A 20,157-nucleotide genomic window follows, 5' to 3' on the forward strand; every position below is an offset into this window, starting at 1 on the left:
GGACAGTGGGAGGGAACGTGATCTGATCCTGTAGCCTCCTCGCCCTCTCTGCCATGTGTAAGCTACTGTTGCAGCCACTAGGCCAATTCATCTCATTGAGTGGCTTCCTTTTTCAATGACTAAGCACAATGTTGTTGTTTTTTAAAAAAAACACATTTTATTGGGAGCTAATACAGCTATCCTATCATTCCACAGTTCAATCACATCGAGCAGTATTGTACAATTGCTACCATACATCAGTCTCAAAACCTTCTCTTTCTTCTTGAACTCCTTGGTATCAGCTCCATCTCACCTTCCATCCTCCCCATGTGATGTTCTTTTTCAGGGACTGGGCCCTCCTGATAAACTGTCCTTGATTCTCAGGAGCATTCTGGCTGTACTTCTAAAACAGATTTGTTCACTGTTCTGGCAGTATCCGTATATGCTCGAGGATAAGCCGACCCGAATATCAGCCGAGCCACTTAATTTTACCACAAAAACTGTATTAAAAATGTGCTGGAAAACTCGGCTTAGACACAGCTATATATGGTATTTATCATTCTTCACCAGCACATCGTTGAGAGGCATCGATTCACCAGTTTTCTTTATTCATTATTCAACTTTCACATGGAAATCTTAATAGCATGGCTTGGGTCAGGTGCACCTTAGTCCTCAAAGTGACATCTTGTTTTTTAACACCGTAAAGATGCACCCAAGGCAAGACGTCACGTTTGACTTCTGGTCCATTGCTACCATGTGTATTGACTGTGGGCACACGTCCAATGACACCCTCGGTAACGTCAATCTTTTTTTTTTTTTACTTCAATCTTTTCTAGATTTATCGTGAGGTTGCTTATTGGTCCAGTTGTGAGGATTTTTTGCTTTCTTTCTGTTGAGGTGCAACCGATTCTGAAGACCTAGTCTTTGATCTTCACCACATCAAGTCCTCTTCACTCTCAGCAAGCAAGGCTTTGCCATTTGCACCTCACAGGAAGCCCATGCCACTTCCGCTGGTGCTTCTTTCTGATGGATCTGGGAGTGTTACCCACTTCTGCTTCTGAGGTGGCACTCTTAGATGCAAAGTCATGGTAAAACCGATCAAGCTCAGCGTTAGGGCCTCATCACCTTATTTGCAGGGTGCCATGCTCTCATTTGGTGAGTTATATGGGGAAATGGAAGTAAGAGGTGCTAGGTTTCTGGGGGTGGCTTACATCGGGGAAAGATTTCACAGCACTGAGAGATTTCACGTGGCAGAAACACTTCTGTGAATCCAAATGACTTTTATAAGGGAAAGGAGAGGCTCAGGGGTTACCATCTTTGAAAAGTACACACTACTTCCGGAAAGTGGACGATGGGGCTGCGCGGGGACTGTGAGCGACCTTGAGACTGAAGACGGCCACCTTAGGAGAGCACAAAAAATCACGTGAGAAGAATACCAGGATAGGAGTGTGAAACCCAGAGGCCGAAAAAGCCAGCAGGCCCCAGGCGCCTGCCTTTCTCCCCATCCTGCATTGCCGGAGAGGGGGCATGGTGGAGGGTGTTGGCCAACTTTATTGGCTTAGTTCAGGTGCACCTGTGTGATGTCATGTCGCTGATGCCTAGTCTGTGCACCCAGGTGGACCTCACACCTGGGCCTAGGGAACATGGGTCTGAGCCTGCTCGGTTCTGGATTTTCCCACGAGGTCTCATGAGTGTGCCCTTTACAGTGTGGACAGCTCATTGTGACTGAGCGCAGGCTTTCGGGAAGACGACCCCCTTTATCCCTAATCTAGGTACCTATCAGAGACATATTAAGAAATTTCACTTCACCACACAATTCGCAACAGCAAAGTTTTAGGTTAAAAACTAGAAACAATGTAAGTGCTGTCACAGGGGAAGTCATCTCAAGAGGAAAGAAAATTGTCTGTATGGCCAAGAGAAGAGACATCTGGGAAATGGACTGACACCCCCAGGGCTACGTATGTCTGACCCAATCCAAGAGAAGGCATACAGTTTGTGCTTTTTATGCAGAGCTGGTAGTGATTTGCTTCTCACAACAGATGAGAAGACAAATAGTAACGTCTGCAAAGTCTTTGTCCAAGGCTTCATGATAAAGGCAGTCGAGAGGGGCCTTCAGTTGAGGCGTCGGGCAGAACTGCGAAGAATGAAGGAGATGGCTTTCTCTATTTGCATAGCCTGGTCTTGAGGAGGCTCTCCTTCATGTCTACCCCTATCCTGTATGTATGTTCCTCCTTCACCTCTCTGTTTCTCAAATCTCTGATCCATCTAGTCAATGTGTATGTTCCTCCATCTAGCTTTCCCCCAAATCACCTGCTCCCCCTGCCTTTCCAGATTCCTAAGGGCTACTGTCCTTCCCGTCTCCTTGGCCTTCACTTGGGCAGCTTGGTGGTCGGAAAGTGGATGTGGGTGGGGGACTAGAGATGGCATTTGGACTAATAATTCTAAGGCTGCTGATGAAACTAAGGCTCTGTCAGGGGTATCTTTGCTTTTAGTCACTAACTCAATGTCCATCGAAAGTGGGACAAATAAGTCAATTGTGGTTCAGTGGAATAGCAACGAGAATAAGACTATTAATTGCATCCCCAAACATAGATGAACCCTAAAGATGCTATGTTGAGGGGGAGTAGCCAAACCCAAGGGTATAGTCCATATTCTGCATCGTTGTGTTTGTTGGAGGTTACAAAGGAAACCCCATTTGGCTATAATTTAAAGAGGACATTTATTAAGTCCTGTCCTAGAAGAGACAAAGACACAGCCGCAGCATGTGGACGAGCGAGACCACCAACAGGAGGTTGGAATGGCCCACAGCATTCTCAACTGAGATAGAGAGGGTTTGGAGCAGGATGATAAGGAAACTGTCACAGAAGCATGATTGGTGGCAGATCAATACATCACAGGAACAGGTGGGACTACAGAAGCAGGACAGGACCACTATTGGGACATGTATATTGTTAGAAGGTCTTACAAGATTGGTTCATGGTCGCCTGATTAAGGCAGTCAGGGCCAAACGGGCAGGGCACGACCTAGGTGAACAGTGACCTCCATCAAGGACACATGCACACTTTGCATGCCCTTCAGAGACTGCCCCTCCCAGGGATGGCCAGAGAGGGGTGGAGGCAATCTACTCCACAAGGCTTTCTGCCTGAGGGCAAGATGATCTCTGTCCTTGGCTAAAGGTCAGGAAGACTTCCATCTCTGTGGGGACTCAAAGTGGATTTTGGGGTGCACTGCCATCTCATACCCTTTTGCAAACCAGTGTGCTCAGCCTGTAAGCTTTAATACCTGTCTCACAGAACTAATCTACAGCTTTAAAGGTTAGGATCAAGATGACTTGTTTGAGGAAGGTAATAACCCGGTGTTGGCAGGAGGTGGATTTCGGAGCGCTGGGGTGTTGGTGTACATATATTTCAATAACGTTTACCAGAAATTCGCGTTTGTGAGACCATCAGAAATTGGAACACGGTTTATTAGACCAACTTTAAGGAATTACTGTCAATTTTGTTAGATTTGCTCGTGATCTTGTGGGTATGCCTACTCGTATCTAATACATAAGAAATAAAGGATACAGATGAGATTCTGTGGCCTCTCAGATTTGCTTCAAAACCATTCCGCTGAATGAGGGGTTGATTTGTTGAAAATGGCTGAAGAGTACAAAAGGGTCCGTTTCACTATCCTCTACGATTTTGTAACTGTTCGAAATATCCCATTAAGAAAAAAGGGAACGAACACCATGCTTCTGAACCAGAATTTCAAGCCACTCACTTTGCATCCCGCTCTCGGTTTCTCCCGCGTAAAGCGCTGAAGAAGCGAGCACTGTAATCTCAGGGAGGTGATGAGCAGTTAATGAGGCAGGGGTCCAACCATGCGATTAGAAATGCTGCCTTATTAAGGTCGCTGTGAGTGGGGTCGACTCAGGGGAAGTGAGTTGAGTTTAGGGTTGCCAACGCAGACCTGCTCCCTTCCCTGCGTTCTCTCTTCCCCTTCCTCCCCCGCTTTTTCCCAATGGTTCTTTCCTCCTAGTTCCCGAACTCCGCCACCCCCTCCCAGGAGTGCCAATGGTCTGGCCCGGCTTCCTAGGGGAAACCCCGTGGGGCGGGGCTGGGCGCCGGGGGCGGGGCTGGGCGCCGGGGGCGGGGCTGGGCGCCGGGGGCGGGGCTGGGCGCCGGGGGCGGGGCGCGCTCCTCGGGGGCGGAGCGTGCTGCTGGGTTCAGTGCCCGCGTTCCCCTCCCTCGAGTCTAGACCACTTGGAAAGCTCCGCGTCGTGGGTGGGCCGGCGGTCGTGGGGCGGGGCGCGAGTCCCGAGCGCCGATTGGTCGAGACGCGAGTAAACATCCGGCAGGGTGGGGCGGGGCCGGAAGTAGGGGAAGGCGGCGGCTAAAGCGGTTCGGGGGTTCCGTGCTGGGGGTGGGTGGCCCTGGGTGCTATGGGCAGGGGTGAGGCACGCTGAGGGGGCACGCGGGGCGCTGAAGGGGACGCTGGGCAGGGCTATGGCCGGCGCTCGGGAAGCCGCCGCCGCCTCGGCGGGGTCTTCGGCTTCTGGCAACCCGCCGCCGCACGAACCGGGACTCGGGGAGCTGCTGGAGGAGTTCTCCCGAACTCAGTACCGGGCCAAGGATGGGAGCGGGACGGGCGGCACCAAGGTGAGCCCGGGGCGAGATGGCTTTGGGAGTGAACGGAGGAGAGCTGAGGAGGGCCAGAATGCTACATACACACACACACACATACACAAGCACACGCACGACTCCCATGCTGCGGAAGAGGCGCGCTTCCCAGGGCGCCTGTTGAAAGGGTTGTTTATGCTCAAACATCACACAAGAAGCACCTTAGAGTAAGTGAACCCAGAAGGTTGGAGACAGGTGGTTGGAAGTTAAGGGTCCGAGCTGAAGGTCCAGCTTCAGAGGCTCCGGAGAAGGACCTCTTGGGTCCGGTGTCTGGGTAAGAGTGGGCTTAGGAGCATGTTTAACAAAAATCCTCCAAGTCCAAATAAAAACAAGGAAGAGGCCTCCTTCGGCTCCTAGGTCCAATTGAAGAGGCAGGATGAAGTGTGGTGAGCCTCCTGGGATGGGTGACAGGCTTGTCCCTTTGCCCTGCCAGCAGAGCAGAAAGATGGTCCACCCTCCTTGGCTAGAATCGAAAGCAGGGCTAGTTCCTCTCTTCTCCCCTGGGATTTCCCTCGTTTCATCAGTCGGGCCATTCACCTCATAGTGCCTGCCTGGCAGCCCTGGGTGTCTTGCTGAACCAGCCCTCTCACCTGCAGGAGGTCTGGGCATTAGGTTTTCCGGTGGGATGCTTTCCCATTCCTAGGCCTTTCTTTCCCCCAAGGAATTGCCACGCACAGGCCCCGTCCCAGAGCTTGGTTAGCCCGAGACATGCAGTTGGTGTCAGCTAATCTCTGGAGTAACTCAGGGAAGACTTCAATGAGGACAGGGTTGCCCACCTTCCAAGTGACAAAGTTCTTTCCCCCCCCCTTTTTTTTTTTAGTGTAGTTGGAAGACCCAGTTTCAGGAAGTGGGACACGTGTGAAAAGATTCCTTGGCTTTACCCCCAGAAAGAATCCTTGTTTCGTAGCAGGCTTCTTGACGACTCTCACATGTCCTTAAACTAGGATTCCTAGTTTGAGCCCCGGGAGCCCCCTGGCCTAGTGGGTTTTATGAGGGACCGCATGAAATGTGACAGGCTCAGAAACCCACAGGGGCAGTTCTACCCTGTCCTAGAAGTCCCTATGAATCAGAATCGGCCACACGGCAGTGAGTTCAAGCCGCTGGCTTTCTTTAAGCCCCGGGTCTTTTAAGTAGCTGTTGAGGAGGTCCATGGGACACTTGCATCCCATTTCCGGGGCTCACCTGGCTTTCGCTGCAGCCAGCCTTAATAATGTGTATGGATTTGAACTCAGGTTCTCTGATCTCTTGCAAACTTTCCAAGGTGTTGTAAGTCTGGTGCCTCTTAGTTCCTTTTTCAAAGTGGACCTTTTCTTGAACTGTGAACAAAACAAGCACTTCTTTTGGGGGTGGGGGCATTGTTCCTTCTGTTTCATAAGTAACTGGTGTTGAAAGGACAGCTTTGCTGCACCGGGCCCTGGTCTGTAGGTGGAGACTGGGGCAATCCGGAACTAAGGCAAGGTAATGGATTAGTGCCAATTAAAGTACAAGAATTCTGACAAGTTCATGGATTGTGGGTCGTTTGGAGTATCTATTGAAAGCCACAGTGTTGTTCTTCAAATAACATAGTGTCACAAGCAGTGTTGAGGGGTTCAGGGCTGCCCCCAAAGCATACCGTAGAAGGGTTAAAGTGCTGCAGATCAGATCAGGCCCTGTGATTTGACAGCGTTGAGTCATTTCAGAGGCGCACACCCTCCCCAGTGGCCTCTTCAAATCCAGGACCACCTAGCGCTCACATTCAGAGAACCAGGGTCGTTCCCGTCTTCATGCTCAGGTCTCCTCCTCCATACAGGTTGAGCGCATTGAGAAGAGATGTCTGGAGCTGTTTGGTCGTGATTACTGTTACAGCGTGATCCAAAACGTGAACGGGGAGATCTGTGGCCACTATCCCCGGCACATCGTGTTCCTGGAGTATGAGAGTTCTGAGGAGGAGAAAGACACGTGAGCATCATGTGACCACGGTGTACCTACCTCGGGAGGCCCTGGAGCTGGGCAGGGCAGGGCAGCTCACTTTCCCCAGGTGTTAGGCTTTCCTGGGTCTGAGCAGTTTGGTGGCCAGGTAGTGTTGGTGTAGAATGAGGAGTTCGGAGTCACCTGTCCTGGATTTCTCTTCGCTCCACCCGGGAGCAGGTGTGCACGCATTGACCTGGACACCTCACCTCTCTGAATACCTTCCTTTTAAGGGAGTGTGGTGTGGGGAACATGCCTTGTCACGATCCACGAAGAGCACTTCACCCTATATAGCGGCTCAGACCCCAGGTCTGGAGTCAGGCTGCCCTAGTTCCATCCTGACTGGTCCCCCTTCCTGTTTGATAACCAACCTTGGGCTTGTTGTATGTTGACCTTCAGCCAGAGCGTCAGTATATCTACCTCAAGTGGTCCTTGTTCTGACTAACAAATCCTGGAGAAGCAGCTGGTGTAGGTCCCTCATGAGGAACGGAGCTAAGCCCAGCCCAGTGTAGTTCTGTACCGGATAACCTGGGAACCTGGATGAGTGGGTCTGCTGCCGCCAACGATGCGTTTGCGACTTTTCTCTTGGACCTGTTCCGTTGCTAAAGCGCAGTATTTCCGCAATCCCTTGGCCACCATTTTGAATGACCGCGGGCTAATATTTTCCCTCATCCTATGATGTGTCTGTAGTTATCTTGTTCTAGTCATGCTTAAGACTTCATATATGTTCTCATTAAATGAAAATAAGTAAAATATTGGAGTAGACGGCCTCACCTTTCCTACGCTTTGGCTGGTGGGCTTGACCCACTGACCTCGCTTGGCTAACCCCTGTGTTTAACTCTGTGTGCCCACAGGGCTCCTTGCCTGGCCCACTGGTAGCCAATATGTGGTAGCAATTATTTGATAGTGAATAATCACAAAAGGCAAGGAGTTTCCAGCAAACGCCTTTTGTTGATCTGCAAGGTGATTCGCCCAGTCTTTCTGCTTTCTGCTGCTGCCCTAAGGGGATTCTAGGAGCTGTTGTCCAATGCACCTATCAGCGGGTGGCCCTGCGTGGTGGGGTGCTGTTGTGATGAAAATGGCTCCGGAAAAGCAAAAGCTCCACTCAGAGGGCCCCAGGGGGCAGGGTCCAACTGTCCTTGTGGCTTTCGGAAACGAGCTGTATGGGAGTAGACCTTGCTTGTTAGTTTCCCGGGAGTGGCTGATGGGTGCGTAGCCTCCTAGGCCACCGGGACTCCTTTGCTGAGTGCTTGCTTTTTGCCAGGTGGTAGGACTTACAGCACAGCTGTCGAGGCACCGGAACTTGTTAGAAATGAAGCTCCAGGGGGTGCGGACACCCAGGTGATTTGGATGCTCCTGAGGGTGTATGAAACCCAGCTGTAGGCAGACTAGGTGAGCCATTCCCTTAGTGTAGAGCAGGGGTCCTCAAACTTTTTAAACAAGGGCCAGTTCTCACTGTCCCACAGACTATAGGAGGGCTGGACTATCGTTTAAAAAAGAAAACAACTATGAACAAATTCCTATGCACACTGCACATATCTTATTTTGAAGTAAAAAACCGAAAACGGGCAAAAACACCCGGCTGGCCAGATAAATGTCCTCTGCGGGCCACATGTGGCCCGCGGGCTGCAGTTTGAGGACCCCTGGTGTAGAGAAGTTTGGGACTCTCATGCTAGAGACACCCTTAGAGCTGGGCTTGAACGGATGTGTAGGACCTTCCTGAAATTCCCTTAAGGATCAACTTGTTTAGGGTCTTGGTCATCAGACTGAGGAGTGGACATGTGGGTCCTGTGTCGGCGTTGAGTGGCTTTATCTCCGAGGGGCTCATTACAGTGGTAGGTTCTAGGGTGTTTTGTGGGCTCTCTGATTTGGAATCTCAGAGACCTCTGGAGATGGCTCCTTACCTGCTGAGGTGTGAGAACCCCCCCCCCCTCTCAGGGAGGCTGAGGAACAGCTTGGTCAGAGGTGTCCAAGGACTGAGCCTTAGTGTCCTCACACACTTGCAGGTGTTTAGTAGAGTGTCCATCTCGGGTAAACCTTATTTTTAGGTCCACTGAGAAGATGGATGCATTGAGGACCCTGGCATGAATGTCACAGAAAAGTTACTCTAGTCTCAGTAACCAAGCAACTCCAGGGGTCTTCCAGCCTGGAGATTTGGGCTTTACTGCCCAGTTTATGGTCCTTCTATCTTCCGGAGACCTTCTGTTAGAGCGCGGTAATGAACATACATTCTCCAAATCCCTGAAGCTTGGAGTTTCTGAGCCCAGCTCTTGCCCCTTGCCCGTCCCCTCCTCCCCACTGTTCTTCAGAGCTGGCTGCTGGTTTTATCTCTGTGGTCCTGTGACATTCTGTTAGTAAACTTAGCCCTGAGGAGCTACTTGGGTCAAACTTGCCCTGAGGAGCGACCCCCCTGGGGTTTTATTAACGACAGAATCTGGTTCAGTAGATCTAGTTGGCCTTTGTAAGTGGCAGTAGTCAGTCTTGGTTGCCTCCCAACTTTTCCTGGAAGGAAAGGAAGTCTGCCAATTCAGTCTAACCTTCTAAGAGAGGGAAGCTAGTCTTGTTGAGTGTTTGTTTTTTGCCACATAGGAATGTCTTACTTACTCGCTCACTTAAGGCCCTAGAAGTACCCATTGGAGATGGTTCATCCCCATTTTACAGAGGATAAAGGGGAGGCTTGGCTGGTGGTCTTTGCCCATGGTCACAGAGATAATAAACAGATTGGGTTAAAAGCCAGGTCTTCCTGCTTCTCCCAGAGCCACCTGTTAGACTTTTTTTCTTATTTTCACTACCAGTCATTATCTCACCTTGCTTAATTAGGACTCACCTTTCTGGCTATGGTCCCTGAGTCGCATCCTTAATCAAAGAGGAGTCCCTCCCGGCTGCCCGCCTCTCACTCCTGGTGAGGTCTGACCTGATACTGGGCGCAGAGCTACTGGTGGACGGAAGAGAGAAAATATTCTGCTTCCTCACACATCTGGCTTTTGTATGGATGTGACAGTAATCAGACCTATTTAAACAGGCTAGAACTGGATTTAGGAAATGGTGTGGTTCTGTTAGCCCATTTCCTCAACTCAGCCCATCAGCTGCGAATGTAAACCTGGATAGGAATCTCTGAATGGCCCCGCCATGCTTCGACACCAGTGATACGGCCAGGTAGATCAAGTCTTTGCCTTTATTCATGTATACTGACTACTAAGCAATAGTAGAGTATTGACAGGCACTAGAATTGGGAGTAGTATAAACGAAGCCATGGGGACAGTGGTTAAGGCCTTGGACTCCAGTAGCCCTCCCATCCTACCCCCCAGATTTAGAATCCCCACTCCTCTCCTGCCTTGGGACCTCGAGCCAGTGGTTTCCTATCAGTAAGCCTCAGAGTCTTCATCTATAAACAGGATGGTGTCTGTAAGCCCTCTGTTATCCCTGCTTTCTGTTGATGACAGGCATCAGGTACATGTATTTCAGGGAGTTTGGGGGCACATGGAGCAGCTAGCCGAGTTTGGAGGGTATGCTGATAGCCCGGGAAAGCATCCCATTGGAAATCATGTGATCATAGCGTCTTCTTTGAAAACTGTATTTGTGTGTAAATGCTAGTCAAGAAAAGTAGAGTTCTTCAATGAAATAAGAAGTCGTCATCGTTGCTTTCTAAATGTATTATTAATTGCGTAGTCTTTGTTTTTTAATCTCCCCACCTGGTAACATCTGGCAGTAATGTCAGTGCATGCATGATGAAACTGTCTTCATATACTCCTTGAGATTTGAGTGTGCCGACAGCCTTAGGGCTTGCACTGCCAAAACAAGATCTCGGGGATGAGAGGCGATAGGAAGGAGGAGCCAACAAGTTTCGTGGGACCCGTGGGTGAGGGAAGCAGTATGATGAGCACCTGCAGCCACCAAGGGGGGGAGGTCCTGAGCTGGAGAGGGTCACTGCCTGGGATTTGGGAAGCAGGTATGTTGACTGGTGGGACGGAACCTGGGAGAAGCAGATGGAGCCTCAGCGGTGAGAGCTCCAGAGAGGCAGCTGCCCAAAGAGTCCAGTGGCCCCACCTGTCCCCTACCTGGCTGGCAGGGACCTGTGGAAATGGCCTGGGGCCCCAGGAGGTGGGGAGGGACTGGGCCCTGCTAGTGTTCTGGGAAGGACCGCATGTGCTCTTCAGTTCCTTACAAAGTCTCCATTCAGTTGTTGCGGACGGGGTGCCTTGTTATCTCCCAGGGAAATGTGTGGGGTGGGATGTGCCACACTCTGGTTCTCAAGTGAGCCACGAGTGTCGGGGGGAAGCACGCAGCCTCTTCCAGGCTGCTGCTCTTATGCTGCCCTTCAATGATGAAGAAAAACTTAAAGTGCCAAAAAAAATCAAGTCAGACATCATAGAAAACAATACCCTGGAAAATGTAACTTCTCTCTTGCCCCCATTCTCCTTCTGAGATCCTCAAGCTGTTTTGACTTCTATTTGGAAAACCACTTTTTAACTTCAGTTTCAGGCCCCTACCTGATAGTAGCTGAGCGTATCTCCCCATAACAGGACAGTCAGCAGTGTTTTTTAAAGATGTGATGCTATTACCCCAGCGGTGTCCACATACCCTGACGGATGTGCCCACAGGTGTGTGGTAGTGACTGCCTTGCTGTGCCTGAAGCTGTGTGTGCAAGTGACCACGTGGCGCTGTGCAGTCACAGCCCCAGGGCTGAGCCTCCAGGGAGACTGGGCTTGAAGTCATGCCCTTGTAAGGAGGAGACAAACGCCTTCCCTCCTGTCTACTCGGCTCCTCTGGAGATCTGCAAGGACTCAGCCTCCTCTTGGACTGTAGAAGCTGACGGGCTGGTGGCTGGAGCCCATGAGGACGGGCCCTTCCTTTAGGGCCCATGCTAAACCGGACTTTGCTGGGGCAGGAGTTTCCTACCAAGGAAACCAACTAGTGACCTTCCCAAAGCCACCGATCACTTCCTTCCCTCCTGCTCCAGGAGGCTCTGCTGGGTGGGCTCCTTGGGTTGTTAGAGCTGGTGGGCATGGTGGTGAGATAGCCGAGGGCACCTCAGCTCACAGACCTGAGCTCACCCTCTCACAAAAAGGGTCCTGCTGTTTCCAGAGGGTCTCCATAGCACTTCTGGTCTCTTCCTTGGAGTAAAACACGAGACGTCCGAAACACAATCAGCATTCAGTTTGCTCTGTGTTTCTACGAAGGGGCATCAAGAATTCTTGTCCATGGGGAAAAACTCCCTTATCTCTTATCCCATTATTCCATGAACTTTTTGAAGTTCCCTACTTCACCTCCATATATATTATATGCCATGTCTTTAATTTAGCTAGCTTTTTTTTACCACCTTGAAGATTCTGAAATCAGGATGACTTAGTACCTTTAAGGTGAAGTTTCTTCTTTCTTTGGGAAAGGAAATATATCAGTGATGTAGAATTTAGGACTTACCAACCAACACACCAAACCCAGTGCCACCGAGTGGATTCCGACTCGTAGCAAGAGTTCTGAGGCTTGTCAGTCTCCACAGGTGCATGATAAGGGTACTACATTCAATGAGTGTGCACACAGAGCCTCGGGGGCCCGGGGAGAAGCCTGACTGCCCCCCTTCCCTGTGTGATAGGTTTGAGAGCACTGTGCAGGTGGGCAAACTGCAGGACCTCGTCCAGCGCAGCAAAATGGCCAGATGCCGAGGACGGTTCGTGTGCCCCGTCATCCTGTTCAGGGGCAAGGTAAGGTATGCCCCATGCCCTCTCTGCCAAGCTCTTTCCTGGGCCCCTGGCTCCTGTGCCCTCCCCTCGCCAAGTTCTCTCCTGGGCAGTTGGCTCCAGGCAAGGTGTTGAGTCTCTATGGTCTCTTCTGTGCCCTCGGGCTTCCTGGCGACTGCTTTGTGGCTGGTGCTCTGGGAAGCAGGCCCGCAAAGCCACGCCCATCTGACACCACCTTTAAGGATGGAACTCCCTAGGGAAAGAAAGTCCTTACTGAACAGCCGTCTTTGTGTTGTGGAACAGGGTCTGGCTGTGTAACCAGTTGGGGACAAGAGCAAGGCTAGTCAGCAGGAAGGGGCAGGAGCACATTCCATGCAGGTGGTATCCCACTGGACCAGGCTGGCAGTGGGAAAGAGAGGGCTAAGATGTAGGTGGGCGCTCGAGAAGCGGGCAGCAAAGAGGCAATCCACGTGTTGGTCCGCAGACAGCTGGTACCTGAGGAGCAAGTGAAGCGTGTTCCAGAGAACAGCCGTCGTAGGATACGCTATGGGAGCAGTCCGACGTCGGTTAGAATGAGAAATGCCTGTACCGTATTTGGCCTGGTCTCCAGAGTTAAAATGCAGGTGCCACGTAGAGGCTCTGAGAGGCCCCACAGCACCGAGGACAGAGTGCCACATCCGTGTGCGTTTCTCAGTGGTCTGCAGACCATGAGCAACGAACGGGGAGCTCCCGTGCCAGACACAGGGAGCATCTGGGGAGAAAGCTGGTGTTTCAGAGGAGGGAGCCCTCAGCCCACCGGTGCCAAGGAGTCGCTGTTGTGCATGCGGAGTGGAGACTGGCTTTTGCTGTTAACCGGCTTTCTCCTGCCTTTGCTCCCCGTCTCGCCAGTATGATACCCTGTCGAACCGCTCCACTTCCCTTGAGGATCCCTGGGGGTGCAGTGGCTACATGTTGGGCTGCCAACTGCAAGATCAGCAGTTTGAAACCACCAGCCACTCCACGGGCAAAATATGGCGCTTTCTACTCCTCTACAGAGTTACAGGCTCAGGATCTCACAGGGGCACTTCTACCCTGTCCTATAGGGTCGCTGTGAGTCAGCATTGACTTGATGGTAGTGTGTTTGGTTTTAACTTCCCTTGTCAGTCAGTGTGAGGTTACCTATTACCCACTTGCTTACATTTTATTCTAATTGCATGCTTAAATGTCCTCTCCTCTCTGCTGTCATCCCTTTGAGAGCAGAGGCCCCGTCTTACTGTTGTACTCCTAGAACCTAGCAAAGTGCCCACTGGTAAGTGCGTTCTTGGGTAGGTTCTAGATGAAGCAGTGCCAGGGCCTGTGCTGGTTCTAGTGGGATCAGAGTGAAGAAGCCAGTCCTGTCCTCCCCAAGGTCGGTCACGGGAGCAGGAGGCAGCTGGGTGAACACAGTGGAGAGAACATTAGAAAGGCAGAAGTGTGAGGGTCTTGACTGTAACATGGTATCTTCTTCAGAGACCCGTGACACCGACTGCTAGGTGCTGAGCGATGCATATGATGGTGGCAACTTTAGTCCGGGCACTTCACTCTGCCGGGATGAGAGAGCGGGTAGGTTAAGTCATGGCTTATCAGTGATGGTCTTACTTCAAAACCCAGTTCAACCCAACATCACAAAAGAGGTCATGCTTCAAATAAATCAATGAATGAATGAATAAATAAGAGACCAGGCTTATTGGTCAGATAGAGACAGGTGGGATTCCTCGTTCCCTCCCAAAACAAATTATAGCCCTTAGTCACCCCCTCAGGTCTGGAACTAAACTCAGCCTGGTGTCAGAAAACGCTACCATTTACAACCCAAAGGGCAGCGTTACCCAAGGACGGGCTTAAGTTAGGAAAGGAGGTGGAGACAGGCAGCCACTGCCAGGGGGACAGTGAAGGCATTGAAACAGTGGCTTGAAATAAAATGTCTAAATTGTTGACTGTGACGCTAACGATACACTCTATGAACTTTTTTCCTTTTTTACAAAAGTTTATTCTTAAATGTACAGCAGGCTCCAAGACAGCACTTCATTCTAACTCTAAGTGGCAACAAAAGTTCTAGCAGGGAATCCAGATGTCTACACAGGAACAGAATCGAGGACCATCATTGCCTCAGCCACCAAGAGCAGCTCACTTTTTGCCAGATTTCTTCATTCCACCTGTGGCCAGGGGCCCCTTCCCCGCGGCCTTCGCCTTTAGCTCCTCCAGTTTCTTTTGTTCTTCCTTCTGTTTTTGCTCGAAAGCCTTCTCTTCCTCATCCACCTCCTTGATCTGCTTCTTGGGTTGTTTCAGGGGCTTCTTGCCACCTTCGCGGCCCGACATGGCGCCTGCCGCCCCCTCCCCAGACCTGCCACCCCACTCTATGAACTTTCACTTAACTCACAAACATTTTTTTTTAAAAAAACAATTTATTGGGGCTCATACAATTCTTATCACAGTTCATACATATACATACATCAATTGAATAAAGCACATCTGTACAGTCTTTGCCCTAATCATTTTTTTCTCCTCTTTTCTTTTTTTACATTTTATTAGGGACTCATACAACTCTTATCACCATCCATACATATACATACATCAGTTGTATAAAGCACATCCATACATTCCCTGCCCCAATCATTCTCAAGGCATTTGCTCTCCACTTAAGCCCCTTGCATCAGGTCCTCTTTTTTTTTTCCCCTCCCTCCCCTTTACCCCCTCCCTCATGTGCCCTTGGTAATTTATACATCGTTATTTTGTCATATCTTGCCCTATCCGGAGTCTCCCTTCCCCCCTTCTCTGCTGTCCCTCTCCCAGGGAAGAGGTCACATGTGGATCCTTGTAATCACTTCCCCCTTTCCAACCCACTCACCCTCCACTCTCCCAGCATCGCCCTTCACACCCTTGGTCCTGAAGGTATCATCCACCCTGGATTCCCTGTACCTCCAGCCCTCATCTGTACCAGTGTACAGCCTCTGTCCTATCCAGCCCTGCAAGGTAGAATTTGGATCATGGTAGTTGGGGGGAGGAAGCATCCAGGATCTGGGGGAAAGCTGTGTTCTTCATCGATACTACCTCACACCCTGATTAACCCATCTCCTCTCCTAAACCCCTCTATGAGGGGATCTCCATTGGCCAACACTTGGGCCTTGGGTCTCCACTCTGCACTTCCCCCTTCATTTAATATGGTATATATATACATATACACATATATACACATACATACACACACTTATATCTTTTTTTTTTGCATGATGCCTTATACCTGGTCCCTTGGCACCTCGTGATCGCACTGGCCGGTGTGCTTCTTCCATGTGGGCTTATTTGCTTCTGAGCTAGATGGCCGCTTGTTCACCTTCAAGCCTTTAAGACCCCAGACACTATCTCTTTTGATAGCCGGGCACCATCAGCTTTCTTCACCACATCTGCTTATGCACCCATTTGTCTTCAGCGATCCTATCATGGAGGTGTGCAGTCAATGATATGATTTTTTGTTCTTTGATGCCTGGTAACTGATTCCTTTGGGACCACTCGATCACACAGGCTGGTGTGTTCTTCCATACAAACATTTTTTTAAGACGGCTAAAAACAAAAAAAGATAGAAATTTCTGTTATCTACTTGATCATAATCATAGGGGTATTTTTGGCTTATAATACTGAAGTCAGTAGTTCGTCACAGCAAGAAGTGCTGCCCAGTCACCGCCGCAGCCCTTTCAGAGCATTTTCATGCTCATGACTGTCAGCTCCCCACTTCCCCCCACTCCTCAGGCCATCACCTCAGAGAACAGGTCAGTAGTCCAGGCACCTGTATAGACTAACTGTCCTGGATACCTTTTATTTTCTAACCCTGGGCTTCATATACAGAAAATCATTAAACCAACAACAAAACTAAGAAGAGTAACAGGAACTGATAAAAATCAAAATGGAAAAGCAGAAAATATTTAGAACAGGAACAAATTTAAATGCATCATAAGGGAGATCACATGTTAGGGTGCTACATGTTAACCTCACTGCACCTGCAGCAATCTACTTTCCAGTGCCTTCTGCATGTTAGCAAGACTGTTCACATCCCTGCTCCACGGTCAGAGAGAGTCACCAAAAACCCACATATATTTCCCCTTCCCCTTTTTAAAAAACCTGAAACCGCTTTAAGATGGGTCAAAGGGAGGTCAAATGATAAGACAGTACACGACCTCCGACATTGCAATGCCCTGTCTAATAACATCCCGTAGCTGCAATCAGAAAGGGATTCATTCACCAGTTGTTTATTCCATTTCCAACCTTCTGAAAACCAGGGCTTCACAATTTAAGCTCTGATATCATTTCCTCCTTTAGATTTTGATCAGTTCTCAAATTGTGGATCTCGACCCCTTTGGGAGTTGAACGACCCGTTCACAGGGGCCGCCTGATTCATAACAGTAGCAAAATGATAGTTATAAAGTAGCAACGAAAATATTTTTATGGGGAGGTGGAGGGTAGGGAAAAAAAAGAAAAGAATTTTATGGTTGGGGGTCACCACAACATGAGGAACTGTATTAAAGGGTCTCAGCATTAGGAAGGTTGAGAACCACTGCCTTAGATTATATTATTTATAATCCTTGGATCACACGTTGATGTTCTTCCTTGTGGACTTAGTTGATGCCTCACTTAGATGACTGCTTTTTGGAAAACAAGTCTTTTAAGATCCCCAGATGCTGTTCTTTCTTGTTTCTTCACTACACTTTGCTTTATAGCACCCATCTCTTTAGTGATCTCTTCACGAGGGCCATGTCCTCAGAACTAATTGGGCCTAGAATCAACTGCAAGCCCTAAATCCATTCGTGCATCTGTGGTTTGTATGTCTCTGGTTCATTTTAGAGGTATCGTTGTCATTTTGTACTAGAGAACATGATCAATCATCCACCTAAGTCATCACTTCCACTGTCACTAATTCCGTGCTAATTCCTAGTGACCCTATAGTACAGGGTAGAGCTGCCCCTGTGAGTCTCTGAGCCTGCAAATCCTCACAGGAGTAGACTGCCTTGTCCTTCCCCAGGGAAACTGGCTGTGGTTTCAAACTGCTGATCTTGTGGTTAGCACCCCAACTTGTAACCACGACACATTGATGGTGTCTTTAGTTTGGTCAGCAGTATAACATAACACTTTTGACTTATACAGACTAAACTCTTAGGTACTGGACATCCCCTTACAGAAGGGTCTTGGGGAGGATACAAGACAGTCAGGGTGCAACGTAGCAATGATAAAAAATAAAACGTTCCTCTAGTTCCTAAATGCTTCCCCCCACCCCATTGTCATGATCCAAATCCTACCTTGCAAGCCTGACTAGACCAGAGGATGTACATTGGTGCAGATGAGAACTGGAAACAGGGAAGCCAGGGCGGATGATTCCCTCAGGACCAGTCGTGTGAGTGGCGATACTGGGAAGGCATGGGGGGGTAGGTTGGAAAGGGGGAACCTATTTCAAGGACCTGTGTTTGACCTCCCTGGGGGACATACAACAGAAAAGTGGGGGAAGGGAGACATGGGACAGAGCAAGATATGAGACAATAATAATTTATAAATTATCGGGTTCGTGAGGGAGGGGGGAGTGGAAAAAATGAGGACCTAATTCCAGGGACTTGAGTGGAGAGCAAAAGTTTTGAGAAAGATGAGGACAACGAATGTACAATTGTGCTTTACACAATTGATGTATGTGTGGATCAAGATGGGTGGTGTATAAGTCCCTAATAAAATGATTTTAATAAGAAGTGGGGGAAAGTGGGAAGATGCCATTATTATTTTAATTCATTATTTTCTACACTGAAAAAAATCCCCTCATTATACTTAACTTTAAATAATACATTGTTTAATGGTATTTTTAAAGTATTATATGCCATCTCTGTAAAAAAAAAAATGTTTTGAAACCGACTGGTAGCAATTGTACAATACTGTTTTATGTGATTGATGGAATGTTATTATAGATGTAACAGCTCTTAATAAAATATTTTTAAAATAAAATAAAAAAGAAAAAATGGGGGATGATGATAGGGCAGATCTTACATGTCTAACAACATTTCTTTTTTTTTTTTTTATAACAACATTTTTAATAGCAGAGCCATGCCTATCAGACTAATGCATGCCATAGTGAAGTCAGGAGAGCATTAGAATAGTAGATGGTAGTTCCAGGCACCACTCATCAGGCCCCTCAAGGCGAGGGATTCGAACCAAAGTCCAGCATCTAGCCAAGTCATTCCTTAGGTCAGCAGTCAAGGCATCTGCTTCTCGCACTAGGAAGTTTGAGCCTGAAGCCCAGGGGCTGTCGGTGGGTTTGAGGTAAAGCCCAGTGGGGTTTCCATAGTGAGTCCTGGTGTGGCCTATGAAGCAGGGTGTGCACCTTGGAAGACTAGAGTCTAAAGTCCCGGGAGTCTATGGTGCCTGGACCGGGTCGCCAAGGGCTGCAGAGAAGCTGGGTCAAAAGTGTCCAATTAGGAATCTAGTAACAGGCAGGCTCTCCCCTTGGGTTTGACAAAAGCACCATTACTCATGTTTTCCTGATGGGGGGGTAGGTTACCCCTCCCCATTTCCCTTCAGACAGGTAATTGCCTGCTCTGAGACATACTTGCCCCCTTGAGTTTCTAGTAAGGTTTCCTTGTCGTGTGGGGGTGGGGTCAGATTGGGGTGACCCCAGCACAGTTACATGCGGCAGCAACTTCTTACTCTACCTTTCCTCACGTCTTGAACACCTGACCCCAGCTGAGGTGAGGTCTCCTGTTAAAGTGGTTTTAAGATGTGCATTTACAGGGGTGGGGGCGGGGGAATCTGTCTCCTGGGCTTTGGGAAGGCTCTCTACCTCATTGTTTCAGGGGTGGATTGGAAGATACATGCCCTGGGAGTGTTGGCCTGCCTACAGTTATTTTTGTAATGAGAAAACAACCTTCCCCCCCCCCAGTTCAAGCACTGAAGGTAAGATGTACCCTTTCCCCAGCGCTTGCATCTGGATTTCAGACTATTAATATCAGGGCAATCTGTTTTGCTTTTCAAAGGTGAGGAGTCAGGGTCAGCCACTTTGGTGTTTTGTACCAAGATTGGTTGCTATGTGACTGAGTCCCATTAAATTTATTATTAATTGGGAGTGAATACATGTATCATTCCGTAGTTCAATTACGTCAAGCTGTATTGTACAATTGCTACCACAATCAGATCTCAGACATCTTTTTCTTTCTGGACTCCTTGACATCTGCCCCGCTCCCAAGCCCTGTGTCACTTCCTGTCCCTGTCGGTTCATGAGTTCTGAGTTGCATGTACCGAAACACAGAACAGCATGTCACACAACTTTACGCCTCAGTGGTACACCCTAACATGAACACACAAAACAGAAATGCAGAACATGTTGAAAACCAGGTTCCGTGTGCACCTGAGGGGAATCCACTGGCAGTTTTAACTCGAGCACTGTTTGATCGATAGTCTTAGAGCCGTTCCTAATTAGAGAAATGGAAAGCTCTTCCAGTCCAGAGTTAAGCCTGAGTGATGGATTAGGAATGGGACCAAAGGGCCCAGGCGCAGGTGTTCAGTCTTGGAATCTGAAGGCAGATGAGGCCTTTTCTGCAGAGCTCCGTGCCTTCTTGGGGAGTTGACAGCCCTCGTGCTCTGTCCCTCTCTGACCCTGGACACCTCTTTGTGGGCCCAGGGCTGGCTGTTTCCAACACCGCAAAGGCAAGGACCCGAGAGAAAGGGATTGGGAGAAGAATGGAAACAGGAGGTTCTGACTCTGGGAAAGAATTTTAAGAAGCTGTCTCAAAACTCAGCAGCCAGGAATCACAATGTGTCAGCTCTGGAAACATTTAGCAGAAACAATGCCGAGGAGAGTGAGGGTTGGTGTTGGTGCCGCAGCCTAGCTGGAGGGAGGAGGGTGAGACGTTGAG

General features: G+C 49.2%; 2 protein-coding genes across 4 annotated transcripts in view; one reads left to right on the forward strand and one right to left on the reverse strand.

The window, feature by feature from the left end:
* Positions 1-4,416: 4,416 nt before the first annotated feature.
* The window catches only part of MTMR14 (myotubularin related protein 14), a 42,092-nt gene continuing 26,351 nt past the window's right edge, over positions 4,417-20,157 (forward strand). For 2 of the 3 annotated variants that reach the window (XM_075550414.1, XM_075550415.1), the window contains exons 1-3: positions 4,417-4,619; positions 6,430-6,578; positions 12,181-12,289. In XM_075550414.1, coding sequence (XP_075406529.1) covers positions 4,467-4,619; positions 6,430-6,578; positions 12,181-12,289 — 411 coding nt within the window. In that variant the 5' untranslated portion in view covers positions 4,417-4,466. The remainder of the gene's footprint in view (positions 4,620-6,429; positions 6,579-12,180; positions 12,290-20,157) is intronic. The other variant, XM_075550416.1, reaches the window with a different exon arrangement.
* Positions 14,408-14,599, reverse strand: LOC142449048 (translation machinery-associated protein 7-like). The gene has a single exon (XM_075550809.1). The coding sequence runs from the start codon at positions 14,597-14,599 to the stop codon at positions 14,408-14,410; it is 192 nt and encodes a 63-aa protein (XP_075406924.1).

Source organism: Tenrec ecaudatus, chromosome 5 (genome assembly GCF_050624435.1).
Source record: "Tenrec ecaudatus isolate mTenEca1 chromosome 5, mTenEca1.hap1, whole genome shotgun sequence".
Taxonomy (NCBI): Eukaryota; Metazoa; Chordata; class Mammalia; order Afrosoricida; family Tenrecidae; genus Tenrec; species Tenrec ecaudatus.

What these genes read in the sequence shown, in the direction of transcription:
- LOC142449048 (XM_075550809.1), bottom strand. Translation starts at nt 14,599, where the DNA reads ATGTCGGGCCGCGAAGGTGGCAAGAAGCCCCTGAAACAACCCAAGAAG.